At 48.6% G+C, this 21,048-nt stretch overlaps 10 protein-coding genes across 10 annotated transcripts; 4 read left to right on the top strand and 6 right to left on the bottom strand.

The window, feature by feature from the left end:
* Positions 1-290: 290 nt before the first annotated feature.
* Positions 291-1,641, bottom strand: ANOM_000840 (aldehyde reductase 1; the record flags this gene model as incomplete). Its single annotated transcript, XM_015546098.1, has 7 exons — positions 291-457; positions 516-661; positions 732-787; positions 846-1,127; positions 1,182-1,286; positions 1,361-1,507; positions 1,573-1,641. 7 exons carry the CDS (start codon positions 1,639-1,641, stop codon positions 291-293), a joined length of 972 nt encoding a protein of 323 aa, XP_015411678.1.
* Positions 1,642-2,022: 381 nt separating this feature from the next.
* Positions 2,023-2,803, bottom strand: ANOM_000839 (uncharacterized protein; the record flags this gene model as incomplete). The annotated part of the gene is made up of 2 exons (XM_015546097.1): positions 2,023-2,701; positions 2,772-2,803. The coding sequence occupies 2 exons, from the start codon at positions 2,801-2,803 to the stop codon at positions 2,023-2,025; spliced, it is 711 nt and encodes a 236-aa protein (XP_015411710.1).
* A 604-nt stretch (positions 2,804-3,407) lies between these two features.
* Positions 3,408-5,134, bottom strand: ANOM_000838 (FAD-dependent oxidoreductase; the record flags this gene model as incomplete). The annotated part of the gene is made up of 6 exons (XM_015546096.1): positions 3,408-3,534; positions 3,594-3,672; positions 3,735-3,930; positions 3,989-4,049; positions 4,105-4,571; positions 4,637-5,134. The coding sequence occupies 6 exons, from the start codon at positions 5,132-5,134 to the stop codon at positions 3,408-3,410; spliced, it is 1,428 nt and encodes a 475-aa protein (XP_015411709.1).
* A 546-nt stretch (positions 5,135-5,680) lies between these two features.
* On the top strand, positions 5,681-7,912 carry ANOM_000837 (fungal specific transcription factor domain-containing protein; the record flags this gene model as incomplete). Its single annotated transcript, XM_015546095.1, has 5 exons — positions 5,681-5,933; positions 6,000-6,205; positions 6,272-6,687; positions 6,736-7,335; positions 7,393-7,912. The coding sequence occupies 5 exons, from the start codon at positions 5,681-5,683 to the stop codon at positions 7,910-7,912; spliced, it is 1,995 nt and encodes a 664-aa protein (XP_015411715.1).
* A 1,066-nt stretch (positions 7,913-8,978) lies between these two features.
* Positions 8,979-10,372, top strand: ANOM_000836 (zinc-dependent alcohol dehydrogenase family protein). The gene is made up of 4 exons (XM_015546094.1): positions 8,979-9,203; positions 9,264-9,653; positions 9,729-10,175; positions 10,232-10,372. The coding sequence occupies exons 1-4, from the start codon at positions 9,042-9,044 to the stop codon at positions 10,274-10,276; spliced, it is 1,044 nt and encodes a 347-aa protein (XP_015411714.1). The 5' UTR covers positions 8,979-9,041; the 3' UTR covers positions 10,277-10,372.
* A 115-nt stretch (positions 10,373-10,487) lies between these two features.
* On the bottom strand, positions 10,488-11,930 carry ANOM_000835 (flavin monoamine oxidase family protein; the record flags this gene model as incomplete). Its single annotated transcript, XM_015546093.1, has 1 exon — positions 10,488-11,930. One exon carries the CDS (start codon positions 11,928-11,930, stop codon positions 10,488-10,490), a length of 1,443 nt encoding a protein of 480 aa, XP_015411717.1.
* A 632-nt stretch (positions 11,931-12,562) lies between these two features.
* ANOM_000834 (PHD finger domain-containing protein) lies at positions 12,563-14,145 on the bottom strand (the record flags this gene model as incomplete). The annotated part of the gene is made up of 2 exons (XM_015546092.1): positions 12,563-14,058; positions 14,109-14,145. The coding sequence occupies 2 exons, from the start codon at positions 14,143-14,145 to the stop codon at positions 12,563-12,565; spliced, it is 1,533 nt and encodes a 510-aa protein (XP_015411716.1).
* A 555-nt stretch (positions 14,146-14,700) lies between these two features.
* Positions 14,701-17,487, top strand: ANOM_000833 (putative raffinose synthase protein Sip1; the record flags this gene model as incomplete). The annotated part of the gene is made up of 2 exons (XM_015546091.1): positions 14,701-14,799; positions 14,851-17,487. 2 exons carry the CDS (start codon positions 14,701-14,703, stop codon positions 17,485-17,487), a joined length of 2,736 nt encoding a protein of 911 aa, XP_015411712.1.
* A 184-nt stretch (positions 17,488-17,671) lies between these two features.
* Positions 17,672-19,155, bottom strand: ANOM_000832 (uncharacterized protein; the record flags this gene model as incomplete). Its single annotated transcript, XM_015546090.1, has 4 exons — positions 17,672-18,113; positions 18,140-18,264; positions 18,337-18,537; positions 18,613-19,155. The coding sequence occupies 4 exons, from the start codon at positions 19,153-19,155 to the stop codon at positions 17,672-17,674; spliced, it is 1,311 nt and encodes a 436-aa protein (XP_015411711.1).
* A 1,208-nt stretch (positions 19,156-20,363) lies between these two features.
* ANOM_000831 (putative extracellular tungstate binding protein) lies at positions 20,364-21,048 on the top strand (the record flags this gene model as incomplete). Its single annotated transcript, XM_015546089.1, has 2 exons — positions 20,364-20,523; positions 20,587-21,048. Coding segments are annotated over 2 exons (622 nt in total), but the record flags the coding sequence as incomplete, so codon positions are not given.

Below are 21,048 nucleotides of genomic sequence, written 5' to 3'. Positions count from 1 at the left end.
TCCAATGAACTGATAGTAGTATTTATCTTCATCCTGCATGCATGAGTTGACACCGCTTTACTGCGCGTGTAGGTATGCATTCAGATAGGAGGGGTCTTTTTTCTTTTTCTCTACTTTCTGTCCTATTTAACCTTTTTTTAGAGTCTTTTTATGGAATCCATTTCTAGGTTTTCATTGCTTGTGTCTTAACATCTTTACGGATATATAACAGTTGTTCACACAGCGATTAATGGAACCCCAACTGGGTACATCGAGACCAAGCAAACGCAATCTTACACGACGATCAACGTCTAAGCTCCCTCTCTCTGCTTCACAGCATGCTCCTCCGCCCGCCTCTCTGTTTCTTCAGCTCCCACTTCCCCAAAGACATCAATTCCCCAACGGAAGGGGAAGTTGTATCTTTGGTTACGGTCAAGTTGGTTCAGGGCTTCGAATTCAGGGTCGGGAATAATGAAATCTAGAGCAATTAGTCTCTGGAGATATAATTCAACAGCAGCAAGGGGGTAGAAATGTACCCTGGAAGTTGCTTTCGATTCGCGAGGGAGTGACACTCTTCGGTAGCACGGCAGTGCCGCGCTGGACAGCCCACGAGATCAAAACGGCGGCTGGGTCTTTGCCTAATTTATCGGCGATCGCTTTGACTGCGGGGTCGTCGACAACACTGTTATATTTATCGGTATTAGTGGATTGTGTGCCGTGGGTTACATGCTGTGGAGGAATGAGGGCCCTACCGTGGGGCGTTGTAGATGTTGTTGCCCAGAGGACTGTATGCGACAGATAAGATATTCTGCAAGTATATTAGCATCTATACCCCAAATCACATCCAAGAATAGAGATATTCTGACCTTCTCCTTCAGGTACTTATGCAGACTGGGCTGTTGGAGATAAGGATGGGCCTCGATTTGGTTGACAGCCGGGGGAATCTTGGCCGTCTTAAGAAGATCATCGATCTTGTCCTGTGTGAAATTGCTCACACCAATGCTTCGGAGCTTGCCCGCCTCCACGAGCTTTTCCAGAGCAGCCCATGTCTCGGCGATAGGAACGTTCGCCAAACGGAATCGCTTCGTGACCGGATCGATAGGCGTGAGAGTTTCGTTTGTATGTTCAAATGCGACGGGCCAGTGGATCTGGTACAGTTCGGTCAGCTATCCGTGATCGAATGACACACAGAGCGAACAAACCAAGTATAGATCCAGGTAGTCCGTCTGAAGGTCCTTAAGGGTCTTGCTGACTGCCTCCTCGACATGTTCGGGATGGTGATGTGTGTTCCATAACTTGCTAGTGATCTGTCTTGCAATCAGCCCATGTCGCAACATCCATAGCGACGAAAACGCCATCGCCTGGCAAAGGTACTACTGACATAGATCTGGTCTCGAGGCACACCCGACTTCTTCCAGCCGTTTCCTACTTCATTCTCATTCTGGTAGCATGCTGCGGCGTCGATATGGCGATATCCTGCGCGCAACGCTGCCTCGACGGCATTCTCAACCTCGTGAGGTTTTGAGAGCTAGGACTGTTAGTAAAAGCCAATTGCGATCGGTATCATTCCCCGGCGCGCGCTTCCATACGTACCCAAGTTCCCAGTCCGATGGCGGGGATGTTGTATCCCGAGTTGAGTTTGAAAGTTCTTCCCAGAGACATGGTGAACGAGGTTTCTGTGTTGTACAGCAAGTTATAACAATGTCCAGTGTTTTTCTGCGTAGCGACACAACTTTGAGAATTATATAGTAGGAGGGGAGATCGCCAGAGAAATAAGGAAAAAAAGAGATGTCGGAATTGGAGCGACTCGGAAAATGAGGTGATAGTTTACCCCTCATCTCTTGCCTTATTATGGCGGATAATTATCCATTGACTCTACAATGATCGGCAATTGAGCTCAATTAACAAGTGTATTGCGCGATAACTAACTACCTCTGCAGCGCTGTCCTTGAATTTCCCTTCCCACGCCATGACATTACCACATAAGTCACACCCCTCCTATGGAGGGAGAAACGATAGGCTTGAGTATACGACATAACGAAATCAAAGCCAATCTCCATTTAGTCCTTCAGGTTCAGCTGACCAAGGAGGACAGTAGGCCGGGTTCAATCTGCTAAGTATTTTCGAAGCCAAATCAGGACAATGCTTGAGGACGTCATTGAAAGAAGACTGATAGCGGAGCTCCTCAAAACTGAATGCAGCATAATGCGCCAGCCAGTCTTGAAGTTTGGCCGATGACTTGTTTGCAGGAATCTTCGTATACGCAAGCTTCAGTAGAGAGATAACACCAAGGCGATCGTTCGCCGTATGTGGCTTGTTCATGACTTGGATGGCCACCTTGATCTTGGTAAAGACAAACTCCTTCAGTTTTGGGACGACATACTCCTCGCTGAAGATCAGAAGTGCCATATGAGCCACCAGTTGATGGTCGAGCCTCTCTAGCTGATCGCTAGCATGCGCTTTCTTATCTTTGTCCGTTGTCTTGTCCAAACACTTTAAGACGGGCTCAGCATAGTCTCCTCGATAAGCCCATTCGAGGAACCGCGCCAGAGTATCCTCCGAGGTATCAGAAAAGGTATACACTCCACTTTGCCTCTCAGTAAAATTGTTGTTGAATGCCGAAGCAACAACCTCGCATTTGGCGTCAAGAAGAGCCTTGTGGACCTTGAACACACGCGTAGAGTTGAGGGCTTGGAGGGAGACGACGTCCGATTCGAGGAATCTGTCGAGGCTGTCAATATACTTCTAACGTCCCAGTACTCTCGTATTCTCTTTTTTAAGAATAAACTCACTCGTGAAATGCGCCGCTGTTTTCCGTCGTCATTGTGGTTCGTCTTAGACGCACTTCAGGAAGACGGGGACAGTTCTGATCCTGAGTACGATAAGTCGTGCAAAGATTGCAAAATGAGGTTTGTAAAAATGTAGAAACTGGCAGTCGGTTTCTGCTCAGTAGTCTGGCCTGATTTGCTAGATTGGAGATGGGTATGCAATGAGGAAGAGCAAGGAGCGATGGTAGAGGGTGGGAAAGAGTACGACTACATTCACTCGTAAGTGATTCTGGCTATGCCCGCTGTTATCACCAAGTAGTGCGAATTTCAAGAGACCTCCTTAGTATCACTCTTTCTCCTATAGTGAAGGATATTTACTTGTTAGCCGTATATCATTCGTTTGTAAGAGAATTTTGGAAATGATATTTTTCGGGATTTCTGCTGCATAAGCTATTTTGATTTTTTCCAGTCTGAGAGTGCCTCATAAGCTGACCAAAGTATCATGTACATGTCAGAGGAACCTGACAACTCGTAATCATGCAAAGAATATACACTCGGAAAGATGCAACATGAGTATCAACTTAGTAAGAAGTGGTATAAGCCAGGCTAAAATCATGAAGGCAGTATAAAAGGCGACATTCTGCAGGATGATATAACGTCTTATTTTCCAACTGTCACTCCATTTGACAGCTGCAAGCCGAATGGTAGTCCCTTGGTGTATGGTGCTGTGAAAGGCAACCCTTTGCGCGTTGCGATCGCTTCTTCGACATCTTTGTACATATCGTACCTTGAGCAGAGTGTTAGAGCCTGCAGCAAAAACATTTGACAAAAGAGTCATCAACTTACGCATTCATCTCTTCAATAGTCAGCTTCTTCTTCTCATCTTCGACTTTGTATACGGAGTTTGAAGTATTGCTCGAGAACCCTTCAAAACCTGTCAGCAACTCCCTTTTCTTTTGCAACGGCAACAACAACGCCACTACTTACCTATCCGTTCATTGATATTATAAGCCGCCTTTGCTGCGGCAGATTGAACCTTGGTAGCTCGGGGCAATCGAATTTGATCATAGATGGCAAGGGTTTCGGCAATATCTCCAGTGAAATAGGTCTTGTTGAAAAGGATCCCAAGCGCTGCGGCATCTTCAATTGCCATACAGGCGCCCTGGCTTTGGTGAGGCATCATCTGTATTATATTAGCCTTGGTTATTGTACAGTTAAAATGACAAGGAATAAAGCTGTACCGGATGACCTGCATCGCCAAGTAAACAAACCATATTACGAGCGATGTATGGATATGGTTGGCTATCGAAATTGCGTCAGAACAACACCATAACAGAAGGGAAGAATGTCGACTTACTGAACCCACAGCCGCCAGGGACGGATCTCTGTGCCGATAGATAGGTGAGAAAATACTTGACGATCGAGTTCTGGGTACTTCTCCAGTAGCTCCTCCACCGGATGGTCTGCACTGCCCCAGGTGTGATTGCTAAAGTCACCCTGCTCTCGCGAGAAAAAACAGTAATACGATAGCAAGCTACCACCATTGCATGGCGAGAGTACAATCTTGTCCCACTTGCCTTCTTGGCCGCCCCAGTACTCCAGCGCACTGTTTTGAGAGTAGTCAACCAGGCCAAGTCGAACGGCGTCTTCTGTACGGACATTGGCATGTAGGCAACTCTGGTCCGAAGGCTTCTTCTCTGGATTAAGTCCTATGATACCACGAACGACCGAACCAATACCATCTGCGCCGATTATCAAGTCATGTTGAGCCTGGATTCCGTTCGTGAAGGTGATAACACCCTTGGCTAGGTCGATATCTTTGCACTGAAGGTGTTGTTAGCTTGGACCTGTTCGTCGAGAAGCATCGCGGTAGAGAAGGAGTGGTATACCGCATGGTTAACGAGGAGCTTAGCTGGAGTGCCTTCTCCCTCCTCTTGTAGTGCACAGTCCTTCAACATCGCATGCATGTACTGACGATGGAACATGTTGTAGACGTAGCCCCATTTCTCCTCGTAATCCTCGAGGTCGTAGACACTGACCGGGTCGCCGGTCTTCCAGTCACGGTTGATGAGCTTGCGCAGCACGACAGGGTCACCCTTTGCGACATCCACGCCCCACTCATGAAGCCATCTTGTACCGTTGGCAGCACATGAAACTGAGGCGCCGACCTCACCAGCAAAGTCGTTGCGTTCGTACACGGTTACTTCATGACCGGCACGGCGGAGGGCAATAGCGACGGACATGCCGCCAATACCACCTCCGACCACACCGACATTCAGTCGCCTCCAAGATTCTTGATGAGATCCCATAGTTGTAGTTGAATCTATTCGGTATTGCAGTGTGTTTGCGATAGTGGCGATGAACTCTGACCGTGAGGGCGTAGGCATGGTGCCCTTTTAACTCTTGAAAGGACTGGAGGCATGATAAGATCACACGGACGCTGGCGCCGCTTATCATGGACTCATGTCGCTCATTTGCCTATGCGAATCTGTTGGCGTGAGACGATATACTTTCATGACGTTTACTGGCGGAACATGCACACCCGACCAAGTGCACTACCCGCGCGGGGGGTGCGGGCCGCGCCCGTACGAAAAGCCGAGATTAGCCTCTTTACCTCCTTGTTCTCCAGATAAGAACAATGTACTCCATGCCTCAACCCCAGTCCTTGCCGACCCACTTCTGATGCTGCTACGCACTACTATTCGCATCTTTACTAGCGGCTAATAATTCCCCGGCATAACTCTTTCTGCCGAGCAAGAGTGGGAACTTTGTTGTAACAGCAAACCAGTCGTTCTCCACCATCCCCGATCCTCTATCCGATGCCGCGGCCGCGAGTAAAACCACAAGACCGGAAGCGTTCGGTCAGGGCATGTCTTCCTTGCAAAGCGTCGAAGAAACGTTGTGATGGCGCCCGACCTTGTCGAACATGTCAGATGAAGGGCACTGCTGATTCCTGTGCATTCACACCCCAGCAGCGAGGAACACAGTCCACTGAAACTCGTGGTCCTAATCCACTACAGCTATTAACACCGTCGGAAGTTGACCACCATGCAACCGCATATAACACTCTAACCCCTATCGAAAAACCGCGACTACGGGAAAGCGACGATGTCCGCAGTACGCGAGATACAACGCCCTCCGCCGGGCAACGGCCTACCATGCTGTATAGCTCTAGCGGTGAGAGAGGTGTGTTGCGCCCAGTGTGAGACTGTCCACTTGTAAGGTCCAGATATTAACCTAGAGGATGATCAGTTTTTATGGGCGGTGCTGCCGCCGTATCCTTTCTTCAATTCCTACAAGCGATAGTGAAGCGCTACGTCGGCCCTGTGGGTTTTACTGAGAGCCAGAATAGTCGCAAGATGTTCGAAGTGGACGTCCCTGACACTGAAACGGACTTCTTTGCCGATGAGTTGATGGAGACAGAGAAATGGGCACTTATCCAGTGCTTCTTAGAAGTTGTGAGTCTTCATCATCAGTCTGTTACGCCAAACCCAATCTGAAGTTGTAGCTTACGCTGTAGAAAGTCCAGCGGTCTTTTGGACCTCTTTAGTTGGGAGGAGATTAATCGGATGGTTAAGGTGTCCAATAGTATTCGTATGCCCAACGCCGGTCAATTGGAAAGCAACGTAAAGGAGGACCTCACTGCTGTATACATGATGATTGCTATAGGAGCTCAATGCAAAGGCAGAACCCAGGAAGATCTCTTATGCGCAGCAAGATACTTCAGTCAAGCCCGGAAAATGGCGTTTGGAGGCTTCCTAGAGGATCCGACCGTTTATATGGCCCGTGACTTTCTACTGATGGCCTTCTATATGTTTGGAGCCTGCCGACGAAATGCAGCCTTCATGTATATTGGAGTAGCAGCAAGAGCTTCTATAGTTCTTGGGCTACATGTTTCCGGACAGTACAGACAGATGCCTGCAGAGGACAGGGCTAGAAGGTATGTTCTTAGCTACTGTTTGCTGGGGGAAGCTAATGGAATCGCCAGGTTACGGATCGGTAAAAGTATACGAGTGCTCGATCTCGTTTCTAGCTCTATCTTAGGTAGACCTGGAAACACATCGTCACTCCGCACCTATGACATTCGTGCAGATGACTTCGATCAGGAAGCTAGTCACCGTACTTTAGCCCTCGATGCTGCGTACGAGGCCTCCTCGGTGCTGGAGGCTATTGTCCAGAGGCTCACTGAGGGGGAGAAGTTGGATGCTAATTCTGCCGACCATTTCCTGCAAAGTTGGCGTGAATGGAGTCAAGCACTGCCCGACAAACTGCGCCTACGACCCCGGAAAGAACCTGATCTGGGATTAAATCCAGACTATCGGGAAAATATGATTGGGAACATCCATGTCGCCTGCACTTACTATTTTGGCGTCATCCTTGTGACACGTCAATCTTTGATCCAGCATATTATGCCCCAGATACGCGGCAAGAGACCAAGGAAGACGGCCCCCCGTCAGGAAACCAGTGAAGGAAATGAGAAAGTTGCTGAACTGTCAAGCGTTTGCACTGATGCTGCGACGTACATGGCACAAATGTGTTGTGATGCAGCCGAGGCTGGTATCCTGTGGGGGAATATGTGTATCTTGAAGTGAGAAGACATTGCCTTAATATCTCTAGTCTATAGTAAGCTGACTAGGTCTTATAGAGCATGGCTCTTCGCAGCCGGTCTGGTCTTGGGATTTTCCCTTCTCGCGGAAGGGCAGACAACTTCGGAAATTTGCGATGCCTTTCACGGCGCATGCCGTCTGCTCGGGTCACTAGGACACTTGAGCCCTCAGGCGGCACAGTACCATCGTATCCTCACGAGCTTTTCCGAGGCTATTGATGTCTACCGCGAGCGGCTACGGCGTGAGCGGCACGAGGCCCGAACGCCATTTGTTGAACGGATTTTGACTCTGGATCCGAGCAGTGATACTAATGGTGATCAGCAAAACAATCAAGAACCAGCACCTATCGCCGCAGTGAATGGTGAATCAAGAGTGGGAGAGAACGAAGAAGAGTCCTTCGTGGAATCACTCTCTGGCTTTCTGAGTTTACGAGAAACTTCTGACTGGCCGCCCCCGCTGGGGAACGACGACCTAATGCTACGCCTATTTTGGGACGGATATGCCCTCAATTTCACAGACTACCTCCCACCCGATGAGACAATACCTCCTCCTACTTGAGACGATTGCGCGATGTGCAATGGCAACCCTTAAGTAAATCAGGGATATGCTTAATTAAATCTCGGGATTCTTGCCAAAACTAGCCATTTTGATTATGGTCAGCGAGAAAGGCATATCTAAGCACCCCATGGCATGTTCAGAGGCAGCTCCATCCAAACACCACCCGGATAATTGGAAGTTGTCAGTGCCCTCTGATCGGCATATCCGATCGCTACAAACGGCACAGAGTGCAATAGCACGAACTTGATAAAGTGATATTCCAGCGCACCAAGCAGAACTCGATGATGCTCCCAAATGGCCCCTGAAGAGGGCCTTCTAGAAGCCATTGAATAGGAGAAACGCGGGCTACCGAATAGATTCCTCTAGGACCCATTTACCAAATTTTATACCCCGCCCAGTTGCGTGAGCTGCTTTTTGCATAACTCTCATTATACTCCACCAGTTAATTGTTCAGATGAACAAGTCACGTTATGTACGGTCCAATGCCAAAAGCTAGGCTGAAGTTGTGGAATAGGCAACCATAGAATTATGGATAATTATCCATGGTTCTTATTCTTAAGAGCTGGCATCTATTGAGCGGAGTATAACTGGCTATGACAGCGTTGGTTGTTGTATATTCTTTCTGGGAACACACTTATTTTATATTCAAGAATTGGACTTTAGTTGTAAACAGGGTATGAGAGAGGCGGTAAGAAACACCACGTGCTTATCATGCTCAACCTGACGAGAACGTGGAAAAGCTCCACACATCGACGCTGTGTTTTTCATCATGTCTCCGAAAGAGGAAATCCAACTGACTCGGATTTATCAGCAAAGGGAGCCACCCACGGCCTCACGAGCTGTGATTTGACGAGGAATACTCTTGGAACTCGGTCGGAAAGATGGAAACTGAAATGTCTCCCAGTTACTACTAGTAGTAGTACACGGTACCCATCTGCCGGATCCTTATTCGAGGAGCGCCATAGATGTGGGGATTGCCCACTTACGTCAAGAATACACAGTTCCAGGCCTCCACGAGCTTTGGAACTACTACATAAACCCCCTCCATCAAGGAGCTGAGTGTTGGTTTTTTGCATCCCAATCCACAATTGATCCATTCCCCATTGACACCAGTAACCTAATATCAACCATGGCGCCCGAGAACATGAAGCAGTGGACCGTGAAGGGCAAGGCCAACGGCTTTGATGAGCTTGCCTACGATGATGCGCCAGTCCCCAAGGTTGGCGATAACGATGTGTTGGTGAAGTTCCACGCCGCCTCGCTCAACTATCGCGACCTTATCATCCCAAAGGTGCGTCGATGACTACAAAACCTCGCTGCAATTGTGTTCCCTGCTAATGCGTGCTGCCAGGGCGTGTACCCCTTCGCCCTCAACTTTCCTGTTGTGCCGGGCTCGGATGGAGCCGGTGAGGTCGTTGAAGTGGGTCCCAAGGTGTCTCAATTCAGCAAAGGAGACAAAGTGATCACCTTGTTCAACCAGCTGCACCAGTACGGTCCTATTGATCCAAGGGCTGCCGGATCTGGCCTGGGTGGTGTTATTGATGGTACTTTGCGTCAGTACGGCGTCTTCAACGAGAATGGCCTGGTGAAAAGCCCGAAGAACCTCACCCACCTTGAGGCCAGCACGCTCTCGTGTGCCGCTCTCACCAGCTGGAACGCCCTGTATGGCCTGAAGCCTCTCCAGCCAGGACAGACTGTTCTGGTGCAGGGAACTGGCGGCGTTAGCTTGTTCGCACTGCAGGTAGGCTTTTTCTTCTATTTGTTTCCTGGCTAATTGGATGTTGGAACGGGGTATCTAACGAAATATTCATGGTAGTTCGCTAAAGCTGCCGGAGCGACTGTCATCGCTACCACCTCCTCTGAAGAAAAGTCGGAGAAGTTGAAGGAGCTTGGCGCAGACCACGTTATCAACTACAAGTCCGATCCCAATTGGGGCGAGACTGCTCGCAAGCTCACCCCCGACAATGTTGGTGTGGACCACATCGTCGAGGTTGGCGGCAGCGGAACTCTTAACCAGAGCTTCAAGTGTATCAAGCTCGAGGGTGTCATTAGCATTATTGGTTTCCTCGGCGGTGTCGACCCCAAGTCCCAGCCGAGCATTCTCGACACCCTCAGCAACATCTGTACCGTTCGGGGTGTTTACGTTGGAAGCAAGGAATTACTGAATAACATGGTAAAGGCTATCGAGGTTAACGATATCCATCCTGTTGTGGACCCTAAGGTCTTCAGCCTTGAGAAGGCTAAAGATGCTTATGAATACATGGTAAGCCTTTCTGTGTTTCTCAAGGGGGTAACATCTTATGCTAACATCCTCTACAGTGGGCCCAGAAGCACTTCGGAAAGCTGGCGATCAAGATCGATTAAACGCTCTTTGAAGCTCAAATACCTAATGTAATGAATATGACTGATCAATGGCTTTTATAGAGAATGAACATTTGATGAGCATAATACAGATGATTTCCAGGCTAGTACTTCAATTAACTGACTTAGAGCTCTAGCAAATATTACCGAGAAAAGGCTTGGTATGTCCCGAGACAACTCGGCAGTCACTGATACGCAAGCTAGTGACGAACAACTACAAGTCCATCAATATCTCCGTAGCAACACGTTCCCCCGATCGGATTGCGCCATCCATAAACCCAACCCAGAAAGATGAGGCCTCTGTTCCTGCAAAATGGAGTTTACCGTGCGGTGACTTCAAGGAGGTACCATACGCCGTGAGCACACCCGGAGGGGCATACGCAACAGGCCCTCCCCTAGAGAACTGTTCAAGGTCCCACCGCTGGATGACCCAGTTCTGAACATTAGCCGCTTTGGGCCCAAAGTAGCGAACTAGGTCTTCGGTGATCTCTTTGGTTATCTCATTCCCAGGCAACCGATCTAGTCTTCTCATTTCGTCCGCCTCTATAAATCCCATCATGATGCCTGATGAGCCATCCTCAGGGGAGCTGTCGAAAGTTATTCGTACGGCCCCAGTGTCGCTGACCACCTGTCCGTTGAGGCCGGCATCCCGCCAGAAAGGAGTAGCGTATGTAGCGAAAGCTTTTCCAATAGATCCCATTGGCATTCGCTGGGTGAGATGATCTCGCGCTGCTGGCAGCAACGGCTGATAAGTGATACGGGATGCGAGGGGAGGAGACATGGCAATGACCACGTGTTTTGCTATGACTGATCGATTATTCGAGGAGACAAGGTAGTTCTCACCTTTTAACTCAATGTTTTGAACAGGTGCATTGAAAATGATATTGCTCAATCCGATTGTCTCAGCAAGTCTGATGGCTAGCAGCTGGGTGCCTCCCACAATACGTTGTTCCTGTGCCCCGCCAGCGACATCTACGAGGCGCTCGAAGGTTCCACGCGTAGTTGCATTACCCGCGGCGGCGATATACGCAAGCGTGTACAAGAGCGACTGTTCTCGAGGCTCAGTGGAGAACACCGATTGTAGACCTTGTGTAAGCAGAAACTGGGCATCCGGATGGGGCGCTTCACGGTTCAGCCAGCTTTGTACAGTCTCACTATCCCACTCGATAGATTGAGAGTGGTTCCATGGGAAATTGACATCCAGCTCAGTCGCCATCGTATCTAGCAGCAGAAGTGCCCGTCCTGCCTGCGCCAGGCCGTCGGGCGAAATAGGCACATCTCCGGTCGTGAAGGTTCCATTGAAGACGCTGCGTGTTCCGTTTCGGAAAAGGGTCGTATTGCCTGAATCAAACGTTTTAAAGGTCGACAAGCCAAGTGACTGTGCCAGGTCGAGTACTCTGTCCTGAGTCGGTCCCAGGAATTGAGCGCCGACTTCTACAATTCCCTTGTTTGGTAGTTGTGTATTGAGGACGCGACCACCAACTCGGTCTCGAGCTTCGAATATCACAAAGGATTTTCCGGCTTTTGAGAGGTCTTTTGCTGTGCTTATGCCGGATAATCCGGCTCCTACTATTGCGACGTCAACAATGGGGAGGTTCTGAGATCCGTAGATGAGTGGGAATAGGGCAAATAGAATGATCTTGATGGCAGAGTACATATTGACAATGAGTGTTCCAAATGAATTCTTTTAGAAGATAAGATACAACTGCGAGATGTCAATGTGTGACAAGCTTATGCTATCAATCACGGTAGCCATGAGAAATACGAGCCGGTGAGAAAAGAGCATATCATTATGTGTTGTCGTGAATTAGAGTCGTCACGAGGTGTGACAGGTGATTTCTATTGATATCACTTGACACAGTTTGTAGCCAGGGTGAATATGGCTTCATGTTAAAAAGGTCCATGATACTGAGACTCCAAATCGAGGCAAAGGATACCTTATGGCGGACTAAATAGAGCTAACGGACAATATCAAATATTATAAGCTTTATTAATAGTAATACATCGGGCTGCTATGTTAATAAATTACTAGTAGTTTACTTCTATAATATCCTACAGACTTCTATTGATTAGCCGGTTCGTTGGAGTATAGAGATCTACCGAACTATATAATATAGAAAACTCAAGTTTATAAAGAATTATAATATTTTTCAACTGAATTTCGAACACGTTAGGCATTGCTTCCTTTCCTTTGAAATAGTGATTAATTCGCGATGTCGTGGTCTATTTCCATTGTACGTGTATAGCCCATCAATCAATAACATGAATCACTACCAACCGTATTCCTAACTATGATCTATCTTCCAAGCCGTAAGCCAATCCAGAAAATGGGCCGTTGAAGAGGATTGTATAATCAATCAGGGAAGGGGGAATTGACACGAGATTCCCCAGAAATTTTAGTTCTGGTCGTAGATGGGAAGGCTTGGAGAGTCGCAGTTGAAGCGACTTGGCCGAACCTCTGATTTCGATCTGGCGTCCTTCTCTGCTTTTCCGACGACTGACTCTGTTGATCCCCCCGGGTTCGAGAACAAGACAGTTTCTATTTCCCTGGCAGTCTGTACAAACGTACGGGTTATAAGATAAACCATTTTCAATACCAACACATTCCAAATGCTGCCACGAATAGCATTTGAAACAACAAATACCATTCTCTTCTAGTCGACCACGCTTACCACAGCAGGGTATAGACGACTTGTAATTTTGCACTTTGACGTTCTTTAACTGGGGTACCAAACTATAGTAGTACTGCTCGGCTGCAAAGGAAGCTTGCGCAAATGCTACAGCATCTCGCGGGTCCAGTTCACAGAGAATCATCCGGAAAACCTCAGGTGGTACGGTAAACTGCCACCGTTCTCTGAGGATCGGAGGCTTCTTCCAACAGTCTGAAGTTAGAACCCGAGCTAAAGCTCGGAAGCCAGGTGAACATTGGGTTGCTGAAGAGTTGGCGAGCAGTACCAGACTGCTGTTGCTCAAGGCGGTATTATGGGAAAGCTCCACAAAGGTAACATGATGTGGTGATATAAGAATCAAGCGGATGTCCTGATGCATGAATTGGGAATTATTGATATATGATTTGGCTTTCAAGATGGCTCTGTCTATCATGGCCCCAGAGTCAACATCTTCTTGCAGAATAACCAGGTAACCATGGAACCAATATATGCCGGCCTTGGGGTAATTCCAAGCAGGAATCGATGCGAAAGAGATTGGAAGCTCGACATTGCTATCAAAAGACACCTCAAAATCCCAGGCCGCAAGACGCAGGAAAGCTATGCATAGCACGTTGAAGATAGGAGAATCATATCTCCATGTCAGAGGATCATCGACATAAAAGCGCCATAGAAAGACAAAGTCTGTAAAGAATCGTTCCTGAACCTCATTCATGGAAGTGGGAATGCCAAAATCTATCTCAAGCATTTCAGAAACCAATGACTGAAATTGGGTCACTTTTGTTTCACTGATACTGTTGTTGGACGAGTATTGCGACTGTTGAAAGGAATGTTTTAAGATGTTGGAAGACTCATAGATTTTGGCGAGATCGATCCGTATCGTCGCAGGTGCCAATAATCCATCAAGCACATTCCACAGTGACAACGTGAAAGTACCCGCATCCTGATCGACAGTATATACATAATCTAGGTTGGAATGGATGGGACTAGGGAATGGGACTATTTCCCATCCTTCAAGATTGTTGGGCTTGTCATGCAGCTGCCTGATTGTTCGCCATGTGAATTCATCATCTGGAGGACTTATGCGCCCTCGCGGATGACACCAGCGATACCATTTCCCTGGAAGAGTATGTCAGTATGGCAAATCATAAAGTACAAAGTTCACCGACCATTAATATGTAAGTTCCACAGCCCTCTACACCCCATACTTGTAATAAGGGCTTAGTGTAGAATGGAGGTCTTTATCTCTGAGATGGGCGTATGCGCCATGCTTAGAGCGGGAAAGCTAAGCGGAAGGGGGAAAGCGTTCTCGTGATATCGTTGAGACCTTGAAAGAGAAGGTTCAAATTAAAGACCTCGGATACTAAGATGTTGGTAAGAAATTGCAACATCAGTCCTATTGTCTGCCTGTGATTGGAAGAAATATAAGCCAATGATGGAGCAGAAGAGCAGAGCTAAACCTCCATAGTATTTACTAATTATTCCCCTCACGCCACTTGAGTGGACGTTCTGCACGATGGACACCTCATCGCACATCGATCACCGACTTTTCCCCTGACTCTATCTCCTCCAATGAATCCTGGGGATATAATCGCAATAAACCCGCTCACCCTCGAATTTTCCTCGTCAACCCCAGCCAAGTCGCCTTACAGATACACCATATTCCATGCAGATCAACACTGGCAATGAATCTACCAACCAAAAGTGGGCGCAGGTTCTAATATAAATCAGTCACAGGCCCATTTCATTCGCCCAGCACAGATGAGCTTATTTTCTCGGATCACTTGTCATCCTCCCTTGGGGCAAGTAACGTGCCACCAGAGAGACCAGCGAGTTCTAAGTTCCGGGAAAGATGATACAGTATACACCAATAATACCATATGATAGTCCTAGCCTCTAATATTGTAATAGGCTCGATTTACTGTGGTGATAGAATCAAGCCATTCACTCCCCGAGCAGCCATGGGAAGCTCAGATTTGGCACAACATCACGAGCCCTGAATGGAGTGCTGTCCCTCTTCAGCAAAGCTCGGGGGTGCCTCTGGTGAACAAAACCGAATCAGAGTATAAATTTCATCGCCATGTGTTTTCTGGAGACATTCTGCTGCCATCACATGGAGGCTGCGCCCAATTTACTGTCCGGTACAGGGTCAGTCAAGACCATGATTGGCAATGGGTGAATCAACAGCAGAACACCAAGGACGGAGAACTAGTGTTTGCTGCAAAAGAACCTGAGCAAGAAAACGTCAAATTGGCACAGCTTTCTCTAGCATCAGCAGAGGAGGGGTTCAGCAAGTATTTCGATGGCCTCGGGCCTGATCTCAAAGTTGAATCCCGCAGAAGTGAAGCGCCTGGCTCAACCTTGTGGCACATCTCTGGAAAGGTCGGTCCAGCTCAGGATGGTCGGTCTGGACTCACTAATGTCACACTTGGAGTACCTTCTCGGACAATCTTTTACTTTGCGTTAGTCAGGGTATGGACTCCTTGGCTTGGACCAAGACACGGACGAGGAAAGTTTAGAATAACAGAAGACGCCATTCTATGCTCGTTCCTGCGAGAGGATGGGGAGCATGTGGTGCTTCTAGCTGTTTCCGGCATAAATAACGTTTTGACCGTCTTTGGGTCCGGTGATAACGGTGAAGTAGTGATAAAGTCGCAGAATGACAACAATACTGCATCGGGTCTTCAAATATTGGTATCTACAGCAGCCGACTTTGAGGTAGCAACAAGTGCAGTGATTTACGAGGCGCGGAAGCTGGTTCGGCCTTATGATGCAGAGACTACTGATCGGATTCCAACCCCGGTCTCTCCTCCTGGGGACGATGTCGTACTAGTCGAAAAGGATCCCGAGGCACAATGGTTATCCGAGTGGTACGATGGTCTGACGTACTGTACATGGAATGGCTTAGGGCAGGATTTAACGGAAGAAAAGATTTTCAATGCTCTTGATACACTGAGATCCCATGGAATCAACATCTCTAACCTTATCATTGATGATAACTGGCAAGCGTTGGACAATGAAGGTGATTCCCAATTCAAGCGGAGATGGAAACAGTTCGAAGCCAATCTAGATGCGTTTCCACGAGGGTTGAAGAAGGCTGTGGAGGCCATCCGCCGAAAACATCCGAACATCCAACACATTGGCGTGTGGCATGCCTTGCTCGGATATTGGGGTGGTATCTCACCCGACGGGGACATAGCCAATAAATTCAAAACGAAAGAAGTGCAGATTAAAGATCCAGCAGCGGGAGGTCCAATTGCCAAGGCATTTGAAAAGCAGTCACTACTTGCCATCCACCCAGATGATGTTCAGCGGTTCTATGACGAGTTCTACAGTTATCTTGCCTCTACTGGTGTCGATGCCGTGAAAACCGATGCGCAATTCTTCCTTGACCTGTTGAAAGACCCAGGGGATCGGCGGAGTTTCACTCGGGCCTACCAGGACGCTTGGTCCATTTCCTCTCTGAGATATTTCGGGACAAAGGCCATCTCGTGCATGTCGATGTTTCCTCAGGCTATTTTCAATTCACAGCTACCCACTAACAAGCCAACTATTCCACTACGGAATTCTGATGACTTCTTCCCAGAGGTGCCAGCGTCTCATACATGGCACGTCTTCTGCAATGCCCATAACGCACTCCTCACCCGCTACTTGAACGTCTTGCCTGACTGGGATATGTTTCAAACGAGTCATCCATATGCCTCTTTCCACGCAGCTGCACGATGCGTTTCCGGCGGCCCAATCTATATCACCGACGAGCCAGGAAATCATAACATCTCCGTCATCAACGAGATAACAGCCCCAACCACTCAGGGTACTACGGTTATCCTTCGGCCTAGTCTAGTAGGCCGCACTATTGATATGTACCACGACTACAGCGCCGGCCACGTCTTGCGGGTGGGCACCTATACCGGCTGGGCCCGAACCGGAAGTGGGATTCTGGGTCTCTTCAACGTTTCTGATCATCGCAGAACTACTTTGGTGTCTCTCCAAGAATTCCCGGGTATCCATGATGACTATGATGCGAAATACATCGTCCGATCTCACACAAGCGGCATCATAACAGATCTCATGAGGCCATTCGATAGAAACGCGCTTGTAGGCGCTGTGTTAGAAGATAAAGGCTGGGAGATCTTGACCGCATACCCCACCCAGGCCTTTAACTTGAAATGCAAAAAGCCCAGTGACACGAGCGAACGGAATCCTACGCACGCTGCCGTCTTGGGACTGCTCGGAAAAATGACCGGTGCAGCTGCCATAGTGAGCTCCGATATCTATGTGGAGGCGAACGGGCGTCTCCGCTTCGATATTAGTCTGAAAGCACTTGGTACACTAGGGGTTTATATATCTGACCTGCCTGACTGGAGCATTGAGGAAGACTTGATGGTCACAATCCTTGGTTATCCTGTACCACGGAAGACTGTTTGGAAGGAAGGGAATGATAAAAAGACCCAAATACTGGCTGTGGATATTCTGACGGCGTGGAGGGAGATGAAGTTGAAACCGGGATGGAGCAATGAGGTTATTGTGCAGGTATTCTTGGGCTGATTGCATAGACGGACACGATATAGCAGGCGAACGTGTCCATGATCTATTCCACCATATTGGTACTAGACTAAACTATCAATATCGCAAGCGAAGAAACACATTTGTCTTCCAAATGCTCGTATCTGATATGTAACAATTCTCCTATCTAAATCAATTAAGACCAACGAGCAGAATACTTTATTGCTCATTCCAGAACAGCCCTCCACCCCCGTCTAGGCACAAAACCTTTCACACCCTCATCCTCCAAAACATCCCTCCCCAACCTCCCCGTAACAACACTCCTCTCAACCCCAGGTCCCCGAACATAAAACGGCTCAAAACCTAACAGCCTCTCCGTCGCAGGATCCCATTTCCTCACCCACCTCTTCCCAGACCCAACCTCAGCCACGAACCCCGAATTCACCCGGTCAAGGGTAACAAACCATCTCCGTTGATGAACTGAGCCAATAGAGTTAACAGCCCCAGGATATGCATTATTAGTCCGAATCTGCTCGTCTATGTCATCCTCATCCGAGTGTTCTCCACCGGGTGTCTCAGACGCAGATAGAGTTTGATTCGAAACGCCAGGAGCCGGCGTCCCTGTTGGATCACTCTTAGGAGGTGGCGAGGATCCAGAGGACGAGGTACTAGGCCCTCGTTTCAGGTTTGGTACCGTTCTACGACGTCGTTTTCGGGATGTGGTGGGGTTCTTCTGAAGTCTCTATTTTTGTCTAGTCGGAGGATGATGGTGTAGTCTTGGGGGAGTTTTGTTCCGTGGAGACGGAGGCGGATCTTGCGCTGATTCTGTTAGTCATTCGGGACCGGAGAATTAACTATTCCTCTTAGAACAGGGAGTATCAGGGAGCATACGTTGTGAAACGCTTGGCGGAGTTTCTCATTCTCGGTTTTTGAGTCTACGGTTGAGATGGATGCATCTGATGAGATGGCGGAACGGGAGTCGTCTGTTTCAGGTAGCGTTTGTTCGGGTCGGTAGGGGAGGATTTCGTATTCCCCTGTGTCCCAGATGATCATACTTCCTGTTCGGGGGGATGCGGTTTCGATGAGGTGGTTCTGTGGGTGTTCTTAGCCTCTACAGCGTACTAAGATGAGTAGATATAGAGATGTGGGGAGGTAGAGAATACAAACCCATAAACAATGCACCCTCGTCTCCGTCGCGTTCCGGTTCATGCGGCGGCTGTTAGGGTTACCCGGCAATCCATACATGATGGACCAGCTCACAGAACTGGAGTCCGAGAACTGCAGCCGGAGATCATAATGCGGTCCGGCAATGGGGTGGTCATGTTGATGGATAACGAAGTGTCTTCCTTCTGGATACTGGTTGCGCTGGTACAGAGATACCCAGTCTGGGATGTGCAACCGAGGTGATTGTAGTACTGTAGGACGGGCAGATTGACGGAGTCGTGAAGAGAAGATGGATAGGTGGTCTGTGACTTGCACCTGGCCGGCTTCGATTGCGGCTAGGTTGTGGTGCTCTTTATTGGTGGATGCTTCTGCTTCTTTCGCTGAGGTGTTTAAGTTTGATGAGGCATTTCTCGAATGTGTAGCCTTTGCTGTGGACCTCTTCCTGGGAGGAGATACTGGCGCATCAAGGGTGGAGAGTTTGGGGACCTCTATGGCAGGCTGTGTGATTCGAGGAGAAGTTTGTTGTGAATCACGATAGCGCTTCATGTTTTAGCAATGCCATGTGCTTTGAAGGGCTTGAGGAAGTCTTGGGGCTTTAACCCTTATACTAGATGGATTGTTGTATCTTGTTACGAGACTGTGAGATGATGTTATAGTCCGGCTTAGTCATAGAGTATACTGATCCCTTTTCGATGCACAATCTGGGCTGGGCGACACGGCAATTACGAGGATATACTATTGTGTACATAGATTGCAGTTAGATTTTGAGAATATAGTAGTAGTTACGGGCTGTTCACGACGAAGGTCAACTGTCTCTGAATAATTTCTACTAGTAGACAACCATGTACATCATGGCCGCTCTACCGAGATAATACTACAACCGATCTCAAATCTATTTGATCAGTGTTCTAGCGCTGTATACTAAAATTCTGCCCCTAAAGTAGTGGGGCCTTGAAACCCTGAACGAACTTCAGATCGCTATTCACTCCCGTTTCCTGCATGCTTCGTGGTCAATGTCGGATCTCTCGCTTTCTAGATTTCCATGACAGACATCTCTCTCCAGACAAGGTTTGTTTACTCCTCCTTTTCCACACATACTCTACCCTGTTCATTTTATTTTATGTTATCGTATGCTTAATATTTAACTTTTTCCTCCGCCGACCTGTCGAAATAATCTAGCCCGCGACACTCCTTATACTGTGTTGTCCCTTGCCATTTGGAAAGCCACAGTGGGTACGGACCCACGAACCCTAAGTCATGATAGGAAACCGCTGATCCACGACCTTGTTTTCGTCCAACACTAGCACGTTTGATAATCCTTTGGCTGAACTTATTTACAAATAGTCTACCGAGACCCTTGTTATCACCCATGAACCCGAGGAGCAGGAGGGATTTATTAGTCAATCGTGGGTTCAGCTCCACCGCTGTCCGCGGATGAGCTCGTACACAATGCCGTCAGTTGCTGATCATATCGCAAAATAGATCCTTCGTGAACAGATCAAGATGCTTGGCACGGTCACTTGCATCGGTCGATTCCACACGGGAGACGAAGCGTGGTTTGCGGCCCACCGAGGTGCCTACTGCGATGTTCTGGCAGGGCTGCTCGTGTTGGGCCCCTTTCAGCTAGACCCTTGTGTTTGGGCTTGGTTCGCAAAGGCTATTCAGCTGATGGACGGAGGAGGGCTGTATATAAACTAGTCCTTCCCAGCTCTTGTTTTGTAGAACCAGGATCTTCCTCCCGCTCAGATCTCACCATGCGTTTCCCATCCTCCCTCGGCCTCTCCGTGGCCCTCGTGGCCTCCCTCTACAGCAACATCGCTGCAGGAGACACCTACGATGGCGGCTGCAAGGGCGACAATCCAGTCAAACTGCGCATCGGCAACGGAGGCGCCGGCCAAAGTGGTCTCGTAAAAGGTACGTAACAATCAGTACCTGCATAACCCCCTAACCCTAACGCCGCTAACCCGCCCCCCCCAGAACTAGCCACGCACTTCATCAAAAACCAAACCAACAGCTGCCAAGACGCCAGCAAAGCCTTCAGCGTCGAATGGGTAAAGGGCGACACGACAGAGACCATCAACAACCTGAAAACCAAGAAGGTCGACGTAGGGATCACATACCACAAGACGGCAGAGCAGATCGCGATCCACAACGGGTTCGCCTCGGGCTGCAAATACAAGGACGAGAACAGCACGACGCCATGCTTTGGCGACGACTGCGCGGACCACGAGGAGCGGCCGTGCTACGCCTTCCGCGATCACTTCTACCTGGCCGGGCCCAAGAACAACACCGCCGATATCCAGGACGAGGACGATATCAAGGAGACGTTCTCGAAGCTGTACAATGCGGCGGAGAACGGCACCGCGCGCTTCCTGAGTCGGTTTGATAAGTCGGCGACGAATATTAAGGATTCGGAGTTGTGGATTGCTATTGGGCAGG

Source organism: Aspergillus nomiae (assembly GCF_001204775.2).
Source record: "Aspergillus nomiae NRRL 13137 chromosome Unknown contig00009, whole genome shotgun sequence".
Classification (NCBI taxonomy): Eukaryota; Fungi; Ascomycota; class Eurotiomycetes; order Eurotiales; family Aspergillaceae; genus Aspergillus; species Aspergillus nomiae.
The sequence above is the reverse complement of the archived record's forward strand: the minus strand, read 5'-3'. Positions and strand labels throughout refer to the sequence as shown.